This window comes from Oncorhynchus keta, chromosome 17, assembly GCF_023373465.1.
Source record: "Oncorhynchus keta strain PuntledgeMale-10-30-2019 chromosome 17, Oket_V2, whole genome shotgun sequence".
Taxonomy (NCBI): Eukaryota; Metazoa; Chordata; class Actinopteri; order Salmoniformes; family Salmonidae; genus Oncorhynchus; species Oncorhynchus keta.
The window spans coordinates 8,080,195-8,094,585 of NC_068437.1; the positions used below are offsets into that span (position 1 = coordinate 8,080,195).

General features: G+C 39.5%; 1 protein-coding gene and 1 long non-coding RNA gene across 6 annotated transcripts in view; both read right to left on the reverse strand.

Moving 5' to 3' along the window:
- The window catches only part of LOC127908187 (uncharacterized), a 204,259-nt gene that overhangs the window by 20,821 nt on the left and 169,047 nt on the right, over positions 1–14,391 (reverse strand). The window lies entirely within an intron of this gene.
- Positions 484–14,391, reverse strand: part of phf21ab (PHD finger protein 21Ab) — a 79,951-nt gene continuing 66,043 nt past the window's right edge. For 4 of the 5 annotated variants that reach the window (XM_052465375.1, XM_052465377.1, XM_035790524.2 and 1 more), the window contains 4 exons: positions 8,588–8,743; positions 8,081–8,156; positions 7,805–7,908; positions 484–5,975 (listed from right to left, as the gene is read on the reverse strand). In XM_052465375.1, coding sequence (XP_052321335.1) covers positions 5,220–5,975; positions 7,805–7,908; positions 8,081–8,156; positions 8,588–8,743 — 1,092 coding nt within the window. In that variant the 3' untranslated portion in view covers positions 484–5,219. The remainder of the gene's footprint in view (positions 5,976–7,804; positions 7,909–8,080; positions 8,157–8,587; positions 8,744–14,391) is intronic. The other variant, XM_052465378.1, reaches the window with a different exon arrangement.

The following is a 14,391-nucleotide window of genomic DNA, read 5'->3' on the forward strand; positions in this document are numbered from 1 at the left end:
AGGCGCAGTACAAAAATATTTATCTCTGGTGAAAAATTACTCACCTTTTGTGTAACGCGCAATTGCTGGAGCTGCTGTCTGGGCGTGAGAGAAACAACCTTCAGACGGAATGCTCAGCAACTAATCTGTAGAATTGTTCCACGCTAAAAGTTAAGTTTTTTTTTACAGGGTACATGGAGAAACTGACCTCAGTTATTATGTCCTCAAATAGACTGATTTCGGCACTATGGTTGAAATAATTGGAAAATGTACACAATCAAACCAGACCTGAACAGTTAATAGACAATCACAAAACGAGATTGAAATGTAAATGTATGTAAAGGAAAGTTGAGTCAAACTAAACTTCTTAGTTAAACTAAATAGTCCAAGAGTAGAACAAAACATTTCATTTTACAGAAACTACATCGAATATTCCCTCTCCCACAAGCTGCTAGATCTAGCCCCCACAAATCCTAACACACACACACACACACACACGGCAGGTTGCTTTTGACAATTTATTAACAAAATGATAAAATAAATAAATACAAATTGATCAAATGCTCCTAATATCAACTTCTTCCCATGTTCCCTACAGTATTTTCTAAACACTGCATACAAATTATTCATCACAGAATTGGCTCAATACAGGAGAGGTAAGAAACCCAACGGACCACTCAATGTCAGGCGAACAAACGAAAAATATCTGTAACAGAAGAGAAGTCAAATACACACTTTTAAAATTATGAAAAAATACAAACAATTTTTTACAAATATTCAGTTGTGTAATTAACAATTTACACATAATTCAGCACACCAGGTGAACCTTTGTTTATTTGTATCGCTACAATGCATCATCTTTCACCAAATGGAAGCTTCTTTTTTTGACACTTTTTTGCACTCTTAAAAAAGAAACTCCTCCAATTGAATTTACAGTGGATGAGGTAAGAAGCTCAAGGTGTTACAACAGGGAAGTCACAACATATGAATGATGAGTATTATGGATGATGAAATGTACCAACAATACTAGAAGGCCACGATCATGACTTGGTATATCATAAGAACAAAAAAATCCAGACTATATTAAAAAAGCCATTGACAGAATATAATGCACTTGTGAGAATGTACAAGTGAGCTACTCTACAGGATCGTTCTGTGAAGTTTCACTCTGGAATGAACGGGAAATGTAATTTTTATGCATAAAAGAAACCCTTTCACATTTCAACCCTCTAGCCCAACAACGTACATTTCATTTTGTGTGTCTCCGCTGCTAACTACCTTTTCCTTCACATCCGTGAACTTGCACGCTATACTGAAGCAGAAATTAACATAGCCTCACTATGAACTGATATGTATCAAATGCATAATGGCTTCCAAATATAAATGCACATTTGCAATATTCTTTGGGTATATTGGTTTAAGAGCTCAAGTACATTAACTGAATGTATTTTTTTCGGCTTTTTTTTTTTTTTTTTTTTTTACACGACAATGCACTCAACAATTTTAGACAAGACCATTTTAGACCACTTCCAACTATCCCCACCCCATGTCCCGAACAATAACATTCAGCATGGTGCATTAGCGAAGGCAAACATTTTATAGAAAATGGTCCTTGAGAAGAATGAGCCAAAAGACACTGCACGTTCATTACATCTTCTATGATGTTTTTTCCTCAATTACAGACTTCACAGTTCATGGCATTAAAATCCTCTGCCACTGGAGCATTCCAAATATAACACACTATTGCCAGAGATGCCACATCAAATGGTGTTTTTAAAAAACGCATTTTTGAGATGCCTACTGTGTATACTATAGTTATGGCATGTTGCCAGAATGTAAAATGAAAAGTGACTAATTTCACAACCTTTAGAAAATAAAACAGATGGTTAATGCATATTAAAAAGTTTGACAAACATTTGTATAAAAAAAAAAACTTGCATAAGAAGGACTGATTGGAAAGATGGTGCTAAGGGGGTTTAAGAAGTTTATCCAATCAGGGTGCTGTTTTGTTTGAACGCACACAGGCCAAGGCTCAATTCATAATGACCTAATTTGATGAAACTTACTGCACGGCAAATACAAAAGAATGGGTGAGAAAAGAAAAAGCTGCACAAGGAGGGAACAAAAAGAGGACAAGTAATGATCACCGGCACTGTACTTACGGAGTTTTAATGCTGACAAGACTAGAATGCCTCTAGAATCTCAACAATAGGGAGGTAAATTCAGGGTAAGAAGATATCTGGATTATTTCTATTTCATATTATATACAACATCACATCTTTTGGGGTGGACGGGACCGTATAAAAATAATACTGGGTGGGAATTCAACCAAAAAGTGCATCACAACAAAACATACCATTCTAACAGTCACACATATTCAATTTCTTATACAATAGTTTGTAAAGAATCCTCCATAAATATTGTACCAGTGCATGTGACACTTGAACAAACTACTGAGTGGTGTACATTATGAACAAACCACAGATTTGCCCATGTTTTACAGGAATTACCCATTACATATATTTCAAAATGAATTGAATTCACCTGAAGAGATAACAAAAAATAAAATACATTTAAGGCAGCTGCTATACAGACGACTTGTGAGAAAAAAAAATCAAAAGTTTTATTAAAAAAATAATTCATTATGCAGATTCAAATTGTGCTCTATAATTCAGATGCATATGTTTGCTGAAGATTCAGAGTTTTGTGGGCGGATATGAAATCACATGGGGATAACATAGGACAAGAGCAAGACCTGTGTGTTTGTGTGTAGTACGGTAATAATACAAGCCACAGTAAAAGTCAAGAGACAAAATATGCTGTTGGAAGAAAGGCACTCGAGGTACCGAAAAAGGGGAAAGGTCAAGTGTCTCTGTAAAATAAGTTCAGGCTTAACAAAGACAAAAACATATTAATGTGAAATGGATGTCTGAATACTTTGTTCTATTCAAGGGACACCGTATGAAAAATGTTTGACAATCAGCCAATTTATGCAGTGTTTCCGTGGTGAAGATATATCCTTACGAGTACTGTGAGACTCAGAAGGCAAAGAACCCTTTTTTATTCATCTATGAGAAAGTACAAGACAAGAAAGTATAGCAATTGCACTTGATTGCATCTCTTGGTCAAACTCTTCCATTCTGATGCGTTTAAAAAACTGCAAAAAAATAGACTTGTAATTTTAATTGACTCAGCATTTATACATCTTTTTTTTTTTTTTTTAAACATAGCTAAGAAAGAAAAATTGCAATGTTGAGAAAATTCGGTCCCTTCAAATGTAGAATTTCTGGAATTTAAAGTCCCTGTTTTCAACACAGAAAACATTCTCCAAAGACATGTCGATTGGTCATGGATTGACGTCAACATGATATGTATGTTGCCGACTGGTGCACTCTGCAATGCGCAACAGTATAGCATAAAAAATTATAAAAAATTGAGACCTGACACATGCTCTAAAAATAAATATCACCAGTCTCCTGAATGGTCCCAACTCCAAAAGTTGCTGAACAATTCAGGAACAACTTGGTCCAAAACAAGTGGGGGGGAACAGGGTACTGGCCCCACAAATGATAAAACATTGGACAGATATGTTGATGGCGCATTAAAAGACAAATACCAGTGGAAGCACAAATCTATTGAGTATTTAGGGATAGGTTCGTTGGGCAGTTCTGTTATCCAAGCATGTTTCATGGGTAGGGGAGCAAGACAATTTCTGCTGCACAAGGCCTCAGTCTCACCCTCAAAGATAAGTTGGTTAATACAAAAATATTGGCAAATTGGGGATAAATTACATGACAACAAACAAAATGCATACTGTAATGTTCTATATGTAACATACAAAAAAAGTTTTTCAGCACACATTTGTTATGCAGAAGCTTGTGCTTTAATCTCAGGATTTGTGTATTTTTTCCTTACCACCACCAAAATGGGCTGATGCAACACTCCATTTTCCAGGAAATAAATATATTTTGATGAGATTGTTGAATAAGCACTCATGCTTATTTACCAGGTATTGCCAATTGCTGAGATGGTATTGAATATTCCATTTTTTCCTTGATCTTTCCATACAGATAGTGGACATGTCCCTGCTATATTTGGATACAATAGCATTTTGGCAGTTCAGAATTAAAACAAAAACATACATTTCATAATATGCAAAGGTCACCTCTTTTAAAAGATAATTACTTGCATAAACTATGCCAGTTAAACACATTTAATAACAAACAACTGTTTAATGAAACAGAAATGCACTTATTTTTTAAGACTAGGAAGACCTGAATATCTTTTCCTATAAAAAGAAGAAACACACCCCAGATAGATATTTTTGTGTGTTTGTTTTTGACATTGCAACATTATTGCAATTTAACATTTAGTGCTCACAGTTGACACTGACTCACGAAAGAAACTCAAATCACTGCACTGGACCTACACCATTTGAAAACTTTAAGCTACCATGTGTGATCTGACTCCACTGTCTCTTGAGATGACCGTCTTTGTTACCTGGGTCTTCCTCAGCAAGGCCCTGGTCAGCAAGCTCTATAAGCAGTCTGCCTCATACTTCAAAAGCAGGTGGACGTTGCTTTTGTTTTGCCTGAGGTGTTGTGGAAATGGGTCAATAGTTATTGGTCATGTACGGTTGAGAATGGGGAAAAGGGAGGAAGGTATTGGGATAACTGAAGGCTCTCTTCTTTTACATGTTTGATTTTCAATGACACTCAACTGGCGCCTCAATGTTTCCCACTTAAATACTGATGCTTTAGAATTTTTCAAAGCCCTGTCCTCAGCTGTTTTGCCAATCTTTTGGTTTGATGTTTCTCTCAGTTAATGCCAGAGAAACACGTTCTCGGTGCAGCAGTCTTTGGACATCTCTAACCTGCCTCCCCAGGAACAAAAGACAACCTAAAAAAAACAACCCCCACGAGAGTTCTGAGGGCAGCTGTTGCAGGCACACAATGGTGTGATGTTATAAATTATCTTACTTTTAGCATTACTATTATTCTTTCTATCCTTAATTGGCATGACACTGGTACACAAACCACCCTTTCACCCATGCTTGGGGTATAATAGCCTACAGCATCCAAGAGCAATCTCAGACTCAGGCTGTAGATTTACTATTGACACAGTCTGACAATACATTGAAAACAAGTAACATTTATATAGATTGGCAACGTCGGGCACCTTTCAAAGCTGAAAGCAAAAGTCATTTTTTAATGTGGGGGTGGGGCCGATTTAAGAGAGCGTTACTCTTTATTGTCCAAACTGTCGAGAAGAGCTGGCAAAGATTTCTGGGAAGGTTCTGAGGTTTTGCTGTTGTTGGTGCTGCTGCCATCATCGTTTGTGTTCTCTTCCTGTTCCTCTTCTACCACCTGCTCTGTGTTGTTAGTGGTGGTGACCTTGTTCTCATGGTTGGTGTTTGTGTTGCTAGTACAGCTCTCGTCCTTGTTAGTACAGCTCTCATCAGTACACACAAGGTCAGTGGTGCCATTGGTCGTGACCCCAGTAGAGTCCTCTGCACTGACCACTGCTGTGGTTTTCGTCTCGGCCTCAGTCACTTCCTCAGCGGTGTTGACCTCAGCCACGGGTTCAACACGGCTGTCCACTGTAGTAACGGTGCTGACCCCGGCAACAGGCTCAGCGCTAACTCCTGCTACCGTCTTGATGGTAACATCAGCTACAACCTCCTCCTTTCTGGCTTCAACATCGCTGCTGTCCTGTGCTGTGACCTTGGCCTTTACCCCATACACAGACTGGATATTGACTTCTGCTACAGCCTCTGTGTTGACTGTGTCCACAGCATTTTCAATTGGGACAATTGAATCCTTGGCCCTCGTGATGTTCTTTGTAACATCTTCTGTGATGTCACCTGTACCCTCGCTCTCCATGGTTTGACTGAAACTGAAAGCCTGAATGAGGCGGACCAGGTGTTTGACCTTCTCCAACGAAACTTGCATTTCTTTCTGTCGAGACAGGATGATGTTTTTGGTCTCCATGCATTTCTATTTAGACGGGAGGAAACAGGGTTAAATAATAATAAATTAACACACTTAAATTAATCCAATAAAATCACTTGTAAAAATAACAGTTTCAAAATAGTCTATATTGAGACCATTATTGTACGTCACTGCACCTTATCTGGTGTCAAATGGATTCTTCATTTGTTTACAGAAATATTTTGCTGTCATATTAAGATTCCCCAAAACTAGTCATAGCTGTATCTTTTATCACGTTTGTTCCTGACAGATCCACATTCGCTTGCTAACAAGCGAGATAGCAAGCTAGCTTAGTCTCCATTGTGGCCAATTACTGAACTGTAACTATATTACTACTAGTGCAGTTATTATAAATGCTCCATTTTTAGAAATCAGCTACAGTATTAGTATAGCTAATTAACTGCAAACTGTAGGACTTTAGCCAAATGCTAGCTAATTGGCTATGTAGCTAGAAAGCTTTGCTAACAGTGTGCATTTTTTTTTTTATGCAGTTCTATTTAAATGTAATTTAACGTCAGCCATCAGTATCTCTGGGCATTCTTTTTTTTAAGCCAAGAGAGCATCAGACAGGGATGCAAACTGGTGAGGGCCAAAAAAAAAGGTGAAATGTTTTTTCGCATGGAAACAAGTGAAAAATCAGTGTTAACTGCAAGAAAATGCGCCTATTTTTTTTAAAAAAGTGGGGTTGTCACAATAGCAACATTTTACTATTGATTTCATGACAGGTCAAGTATCACGATACCAAGTAGCATCGCGATACCAAGTAGCATCGCGATACCACAGAGCCACCCCCAAGGACGCATGTTCTGCACAAAAACCTGTCCCTTTTATTCACATCTCTACTCATTACAACGCATGGAATTTAACTTCACACTTTTTACTCTATAATAGAAAAGGTTACTGCAGAAAATAGATGATTTGCTAATATCTAAAGGCGTACCTGTGATTGGGCAAAAGGAATGTAGTAAGGAATATAAATTGTGGCACACCTAAAAATGTCCCTATTAATTTATATAGTGGTAATGTCCTCTGATATATAGTGCAAATCATCTATTTTCTGTGACAAATTATTTTATAGATTAAAATCAGGTTTATTTGAACTATTTTCATTGTTCCTTGAATCATGAGGATTCATTTGTGTATACCCCTTAAAGAGCATCCTGTGAATCCTCACTTATTCCGGTAAAATAGGTCTTTAGTTTAAAATGGTTTGAGCTAGAGACAACTGGTTTTCTGCATTGTAGAGGTGCAACCATAGAAACTAACAGAGCATGGTTTTGTGCCTATGGCAGAGGCTGTGGTACAGTTAAAAATAAAATCAGACTCGCCTGTACTGATGGTTCTTACAGGCCAAGTAACATTTTACAAATTACTTCACTCGTGACGCACGCCCCTAAAATGATACTTATAAAACAGTCTGAGCATTCAATGTATTATCTGAGCGCACTGGTGCTCCCAAGTCAAAATTCCATGTGCATTCCACAGGACACATTTATAGAAGTGTTCCAAAAAAAGACTCCAAAATTAGGAAAAGTTTTGCGGCACAGTATCTGTTAGCGCCTCTCTTTTATAGCTCAATGGGTGATACACTGCATCTGCGCACTTTTCGTCAGCCCTCTACACAATTCACGTGGATTACCTTTTTTGGAGATCAAAACTGCAAATTTTGCCAAAAAGTGACGAGTTTGCATCTCTGATCAGAGCAATACGGGTAGTTACGTGAAATACCTAGCTGACACTATTATTCAAGATCTGAGCCACTTCCATCTATTCCAGTATGGCCATCTGGAAACAACTCGCTTACAAAGGCGATCTGCTGTTACTATGGAGCTTACCGTTATAGAGTTGCTGAGTTGTTTGACCCCTTGTTCCAACTGCTCCCGCTCCAGTTTCAGCTCAGCACTCCACTTAATTAGCTTTTGTTTCTCCTCTTCTTTAGCTGTTAGGAAACAGAAACAACACACAGACAACAGTGAGATTTAAAAAGGCAATTTGGTTGTTTGAGATGCCAGTGACAGAACTGTTCCATCTTCCACCGCTTCAGCTGAATGTAGCCCAAGCACACGTTTCATGTTTGTCGAGGCACAAGGTCTTTGGTGTGCTATTCCTACCTTCTTTATAGGCGATATAGGAATGAACAATAGCCAATGTTCCCGGCCATTGAATTGAATCTTCTTTTTTCAGTATCTGGAGAGAAGAGCACAGCTTTGTTGTATTGTGATTGTGAAGTCACGACATTACCTAGACATGGAAGAGAACATTTCTCTGGCCACCCTCTGGTGATGTCACGATGGACAAACAAACAAAATCAGATGGGAGTGTAAGATGCCATCATCCACTAACAAAATGAATGGGAAAGAATTACATAAAACAATATTGAATCATGTTGAAGCTTGCCGTTCCTTCTTGAACAGCCATATCTTAATGTTGTTGTTTAGGAAAAAGGCCTAGCTGATGACAGCCTAAGGGGAAGATTACATTTCTGGATAACCTGTGGACAATTCTGTGGCAATTGCCCACTTTGAAAAGGCAACCAATTTTTCAGATCTAGACCACTGAACCACTGGACTGCTGGGCAATGCCCCCCCCCTGATCAGTAGGTCGGGTGCTGCGTTTACCTGGTCTTGACATTTGGGACAGATCCACATGCCTTTAGGAATGGTTTTCAGGGGTGGGTCCAGGCAGTCCAGGTGATAGACACGTGAGCATGTGTCACACATGAGCAACTGGCCACTGCGTCTGCACACAGTGCAGAAATCCTCATGGATGTCTCCCTGTCAGGAAGAATTGCACCAATCAGTTTCACTGCCCGTCTAGGCCTGACCAATCAGGTGTGCAGAGGCAGGGCAGAGAGGAGGGGCCATGTTTGTTGATTTGAGGATTATCGAATTATATATTAGGGTCTTTGTGGCGTTTAAAGAAAACACTTAAAAAGTGGCTGAAGACGGCTTATGTGGCATGGAGACATGTCAGATTTATTCTAGTATCAAAATGGACTACAAAGTGTTAGATCATTCGTGTCAAAAATTTAGTCTCAGAGATTTGCGAGATAATGAGGAAAAAAGGGTATGTCAAGGAATGAATGGTATGTAACAGTTTTCGTTGGGTTGCGTTTATTTAAATCCTGCCAACATGCCCACAGCATCCAAGTACTCATACATTTGGAGCACAACTGCAAGATACGCGATCGTAATGCCCAACACGCACTGACCATGCTAAATTTTGGTTTGGATATCCCTATGGTGCTAGTCAGTCAAATTGGACAATCCGAAACATTTCATTAGCTCCAAATGTAAATTAATAAAGAAACCAACTATGAATTGGAGAGCCCAACCGATATATCAGTTGACCGATATTTACCTTTCATGGATGTATTTGTGTCGGCATTTAATCTACAGAAAAGGTCCGATATAAGATGAAGAAAAAAAGCGTCCTTCATAGGAGACTTTTTTGGTGCCTGAACAGGGTGCTCTTTACATGGCTATAAGCCAATCTAGCTTTGGCTGGACACTATCACCCAATGCAACTATACCAGTCGGAGAGGAGAGTGAACTAACTGTTACTGCTTCTACGGTGAGTGCCGAGTAGATAGAAGCTTGCCAGCTCAATAAAGTGTCAAATGCGCACTGGTCACAAACTGTTACGTGAAGTGTTGGGTGTTGTGACAAACAATGGATGCTATGCCCAAACATAAATAGAGTGTCTTGCTAGGAACATTCAACTGTGGTAACGTTAACATTACAGTCCTTTAGTGAAGCCTGCGAAATCTGGTGGGTTATATTTGCTTTTTGCGAAGGGTATTCCTCAAGCTCTGTCATTGATTTTTTTTCAGAGACACAAAAACAAACATAGCAGGTTACAAAGTAATGCTTCGTAGCTACGTTTTGATGCATGGGTTGTCACATGTCAGGGACCGGTTCATATTCACGTTTGGCCAACCCCAGCTAACTACCTGTGAGAACACTTGACATAATTCACTGAGGGTTAGTGCTATCAGGAAATCTTGGGATGTCCCCACACCCAATCCCTACCCTAACCCTGAAAGCCAATTTATGCTTGACACAATTGCGGAGCCTTCGGAGGCCAAACCGAGTTTGGTATGCCGATGCAACGCACCTCCCAAAATGTTTAACAATGTCCAGGGCTCCGCATAGCTCCGCATAGACATGGTTGGTTGACGTAAGTGGGTGTGGTACATCCTGTATAACACACAAACTCACTTCCTTGACAACAAACATGGAGAAGGTTGACGAAAGGCTATTAGAACAAGTTCACAACTAAAAAATATCTTCATGAAACTTTGTGTAGGGATTTCAACACATGAAAATGAGTTTGAACTCCTAGAGAGAGGGCGAGAGAGAGCGGTAAACGGGGATAGATGCGGTAAAGAGGTCAATGAAATACAGACAGTGGGGGGGGAATAGGACGACGCTGGATTGGCGCATATTGAACAAATCTGATCTAACAAAGTGGATATTTGTCAAATACGTATGGTAACAGGCTCACAATGTGGTTATTAAAATCCAATTTGGATATACAGGAAGTCGGAACCAAATACATTTTAACTGAGTTTCACAATTCCTGACTTTTAATCCTAGTAAAAATTCCCTGTTTTATATCAGTTAGGATCACCACTTTATTTTAAGAATGTGAAATGTCTGAATAATAGTAGAGAGAATGATTAATTTCAGCTTTTATTTCTTTCAGCACATTCCCAGTGGGTCAGAAGTTTACATACACTCAACTAGTATTTGGTAGCATTGGCTTTAAATAGTTTAACTTGGGTCAAATGTTTTGGGTAGCCTTCCACAAGCTTCCCACAATAAGTTGGGTGAATTTTGGCTCATTGCTCCTGGCAGAGCTGGTGTAACTGAGTCAGGTTTGTAAGGACTCCTTGCTCGCACACGCTTTTTCAGTTCTGCCCACAAATGTTCCATGGGATTGAGGTCAGGGCTTTGAGATGGCCACTCCAATACATTTACTTTTTTGTCCTTAAGCTATTTTGCTACAACTTTGGAAGTATGCTTGTGGTACTTGTCCATTTGGAAGACCCATTTACGACCAAGCTTTAACTTCTTGACTGATGTCTGGAAATGCTGCTTCAATATATCCACATAATTTTACTTCCTCCATGATGCCATCTATTTTGTGAAGTGCACCAGTCCCTCCTGCAGCAAAACACCCCCACAACATGATGCTGCCACCCCCGTGCTTGTGTTCTTCGGCTTGCAAGCCTGCCCAATTTCCTTCCAAACATAACGATGGTCATTATGGCCAAACAGTTCTATTTTGGGTTCATTAGACCAGAGGACATTTCTCCAAAAAGTACAATCTTTATCCCCATGTGCAGTTGCAAACCGTAGTCTGGCTTTTTATTGGCAGTTTTGGAAGCTTCTTCCTTGCTGAGCGGCCTTTCAGGTTATGACGATATACGACTCGTTTTACTGTGGATATAGATACTTTTGTATCGGTTTCCTCCAGCATCTTCACAAGGTCCTTTGCTGTGATTCTGGGATTGATTTGCACTTTTCGCACCAAAGTATGTTCATCTCTAGGAGACAGAACGCGTCTCCTTCCTGAGTGGTATGACGGCTGCGTGGTCCCATGGTGTTTATACTTGCTTACTATTGTCTGTACAGATATGAACGTGGTAACTTCAGGCGTTTGGAAATTGCTCCCAAGGATGAACCAGACTTGTGGAGATGTACAATTTTTTTGTACATTCTTGGCCGATTTCTTTTGATTTTCTCATGACGTCAAGCAGAGGCACTGCGTTTGAAGGTAGGCCTTGAAATACATCCACAGGTACACCTCAAAATGACTCAAATTATGGCAATTAGCCTATCAGAAGCTTCTAAAGCCATGACATAATTTTCTGGAATTTGCCAAGCTGTTTAAAGGCACTGTCAACTTCGTGTATGTAAACTTCTGACCCACTGGAATTGTGATACAGTGAATTATAATTGAAATAATCTGTTTGTAAACAATTGTTGGAAAAATTACTTGTGTCATGCACAAAGTAGATGCCCTAACAGACTTGCCAAAACTATAGTTAACAAGAAATTTGTGGAGTGATTTAAAAACGAGTTAATGACTCCAACCTAAGTGTATGTAAACTTCCGACTTCAACTGTATTTGGCTGTTTTTGCTGCATAACATTTAGAAGTCGTCCCTTTTCAGGTTTAGAAAAAGGAACCGCTAAATGCTAACTCCCATTCGTATAAGCTGGTAGCATAGCTAGCATACATAAATTGGTGGTAGTTTAACTGTAATGTAGATGATTGATGACATGAACATGTATTGGGGTTGACATCCATACAAGCATTATGCTGAGTTTTTTTTTTACCTCAACATAGTGTGAAATAGACATTAAACAATACCCTAAATGTAAGCTAGTTTTGCTGGGGGGCAACGAGGCAGCTCAGTCTTCAGAGCCTAGGCAATCATTGTAGTTTATACTCCTTTCAATAGAGTAACAGTCTTTCCATTTAAAAAAACTAATATTTCAGGTGCACATACATTTCATGTGGTGCTTCCAATAATGTTCTTTCATCAAACTTAAGAAATAAGCTTTCTGAGTATCGTTGTAGGGCTGTTTTACATACACATACAGTACAAGTCAAAGGTTTGCACACACCTACTCATGCAAGGGTTTTCTATATTTGTACTATTTTCTACAATGCAGAATAATAGTGAAGACATCAAAATTATGAAATAACACATGGAACCATGCAGGAAACAAAAAAGTGTTAAATAAAAATATGTTATATTTTATATCCTTCAAAGTAGCCACCCTTTGCCTTGATGACAGCTTTGCACACTTCTCATTCTCTCAGCCAGCTTCATGAGGTATGCTTTTCCAATAGTCTTGAAGGAGTTCCCACATAGGCTGAGCACTTGTTGGCTGTTTTTCCTTCACTCCGCAGTCCAAATCATCTCAATTTGGTTGAGGTCAGGTGTTTGTGGAGGCCAGGTCATCTGATGCGGCACTCACTCTCCTTGGTCAGATATCCCTTACACAGCCTGGAGGTGTGTTTTTGGTCATTATCTTGTTGAAAAACAAATTATAGTCCCACTAAGCGCAAACCAGATGGTATGGCATATCGCTGCAGAAACGCAGTGGTAGCCATGCTGGTTAAGTCTGCTATGAATTCTAATTAAAATCACTGACAGTGTCAAAGCACCCCCACAGCACCTCCTCCATGCTCCATGGTGGGACCCACACATGCGGAGGTCATCCATTCACCTACTCTGCGTCTCAAAGCCACTGCGGTTGGAACCAAAGGACATTTCCACCGGTCTAATGTCCATCGCTCGTGTTTCTTGGCCCAAGCGAGTCTCTTCTTCTTGGTGTCTTTTAATAGTGTTTTTTTTTGCAGCAATTCAACCATGAAGGCCTGATGATTCACACGGTCTACTCTAAACAGTTGACGTTGAGATGCGTCTGTTACACAAACTCTGAAGCATTTATTTGAGCTGCAATCTGAGGTGCAGTGAACTTATTCTCTGCAGCAGAGGTAACTCTGGGTCTTCCTTTCCTGTGGCGGTCCTCATGAGTCAGTTTCATAACGCTTGATGGTCTTTGTCAAATCTAAAATCTAAAATATATTTTGATTTGTTTAACACTTTTTTGGTTACTAAATGATTCCATATGTGTTATTTAATCGTTGATGTCTTCACTATTATTCTACAAATGTAGAAAATAGTAAAAATTAAGAAAATCCCTTGAATGAGTAGGTGTGTCAACTTTCGACTGGTACTGTGTGTGTGTGTGTGTGTGTGTGTGTGTGTGTGTGTGTGTGTGTATACACATACATACATACACACACTGATCAAAAAAAATAAGGGAACACTAAAATAACACATCCTAGATCTGAATGAATGAAATATTCTTATTAAATACTTTTTTCTTTACATAGTTGAATGTGCTGACAACAAAATTACACAAAAATTATCAATGGAAATCAAATTTATCAACCCATGGAGGTCTGGATTTGGAGTCACACTCAAAACTAAAGTGGAAAACCACACTACAGGCTGATCCAACTTTGATGTAATGGTCCTTAAAACAAGTCAAAATGAGGCTCAGTAGTGTGTGTGGCCTCCACGTGTCTGTATGACCTCCCTACAACGCCTGGGCATGCTCCTGATGAGGTGGCCTGCTCGCTCGACCCTATCCCCTCCTCTCTTCTCCAGACCATTTCCGGAGACCTTCTCCCTTACCTCACCTCGCTCATCAACTCATCCCTGACCGCTGGCTACGTCCCTTCCGTCTTCAAGAGAGCGAGAGTTGCACCCCTTCTGAAAAAACCTACACTCGATCCCTCCGATGTCAACAACTACAGACCAGTATCCCTTCTTTCTTTTCTCTCCAAAACTCTTGAACGTGCCGTCCTTGGCCAGCTCTCCCGCTATCTCTCTC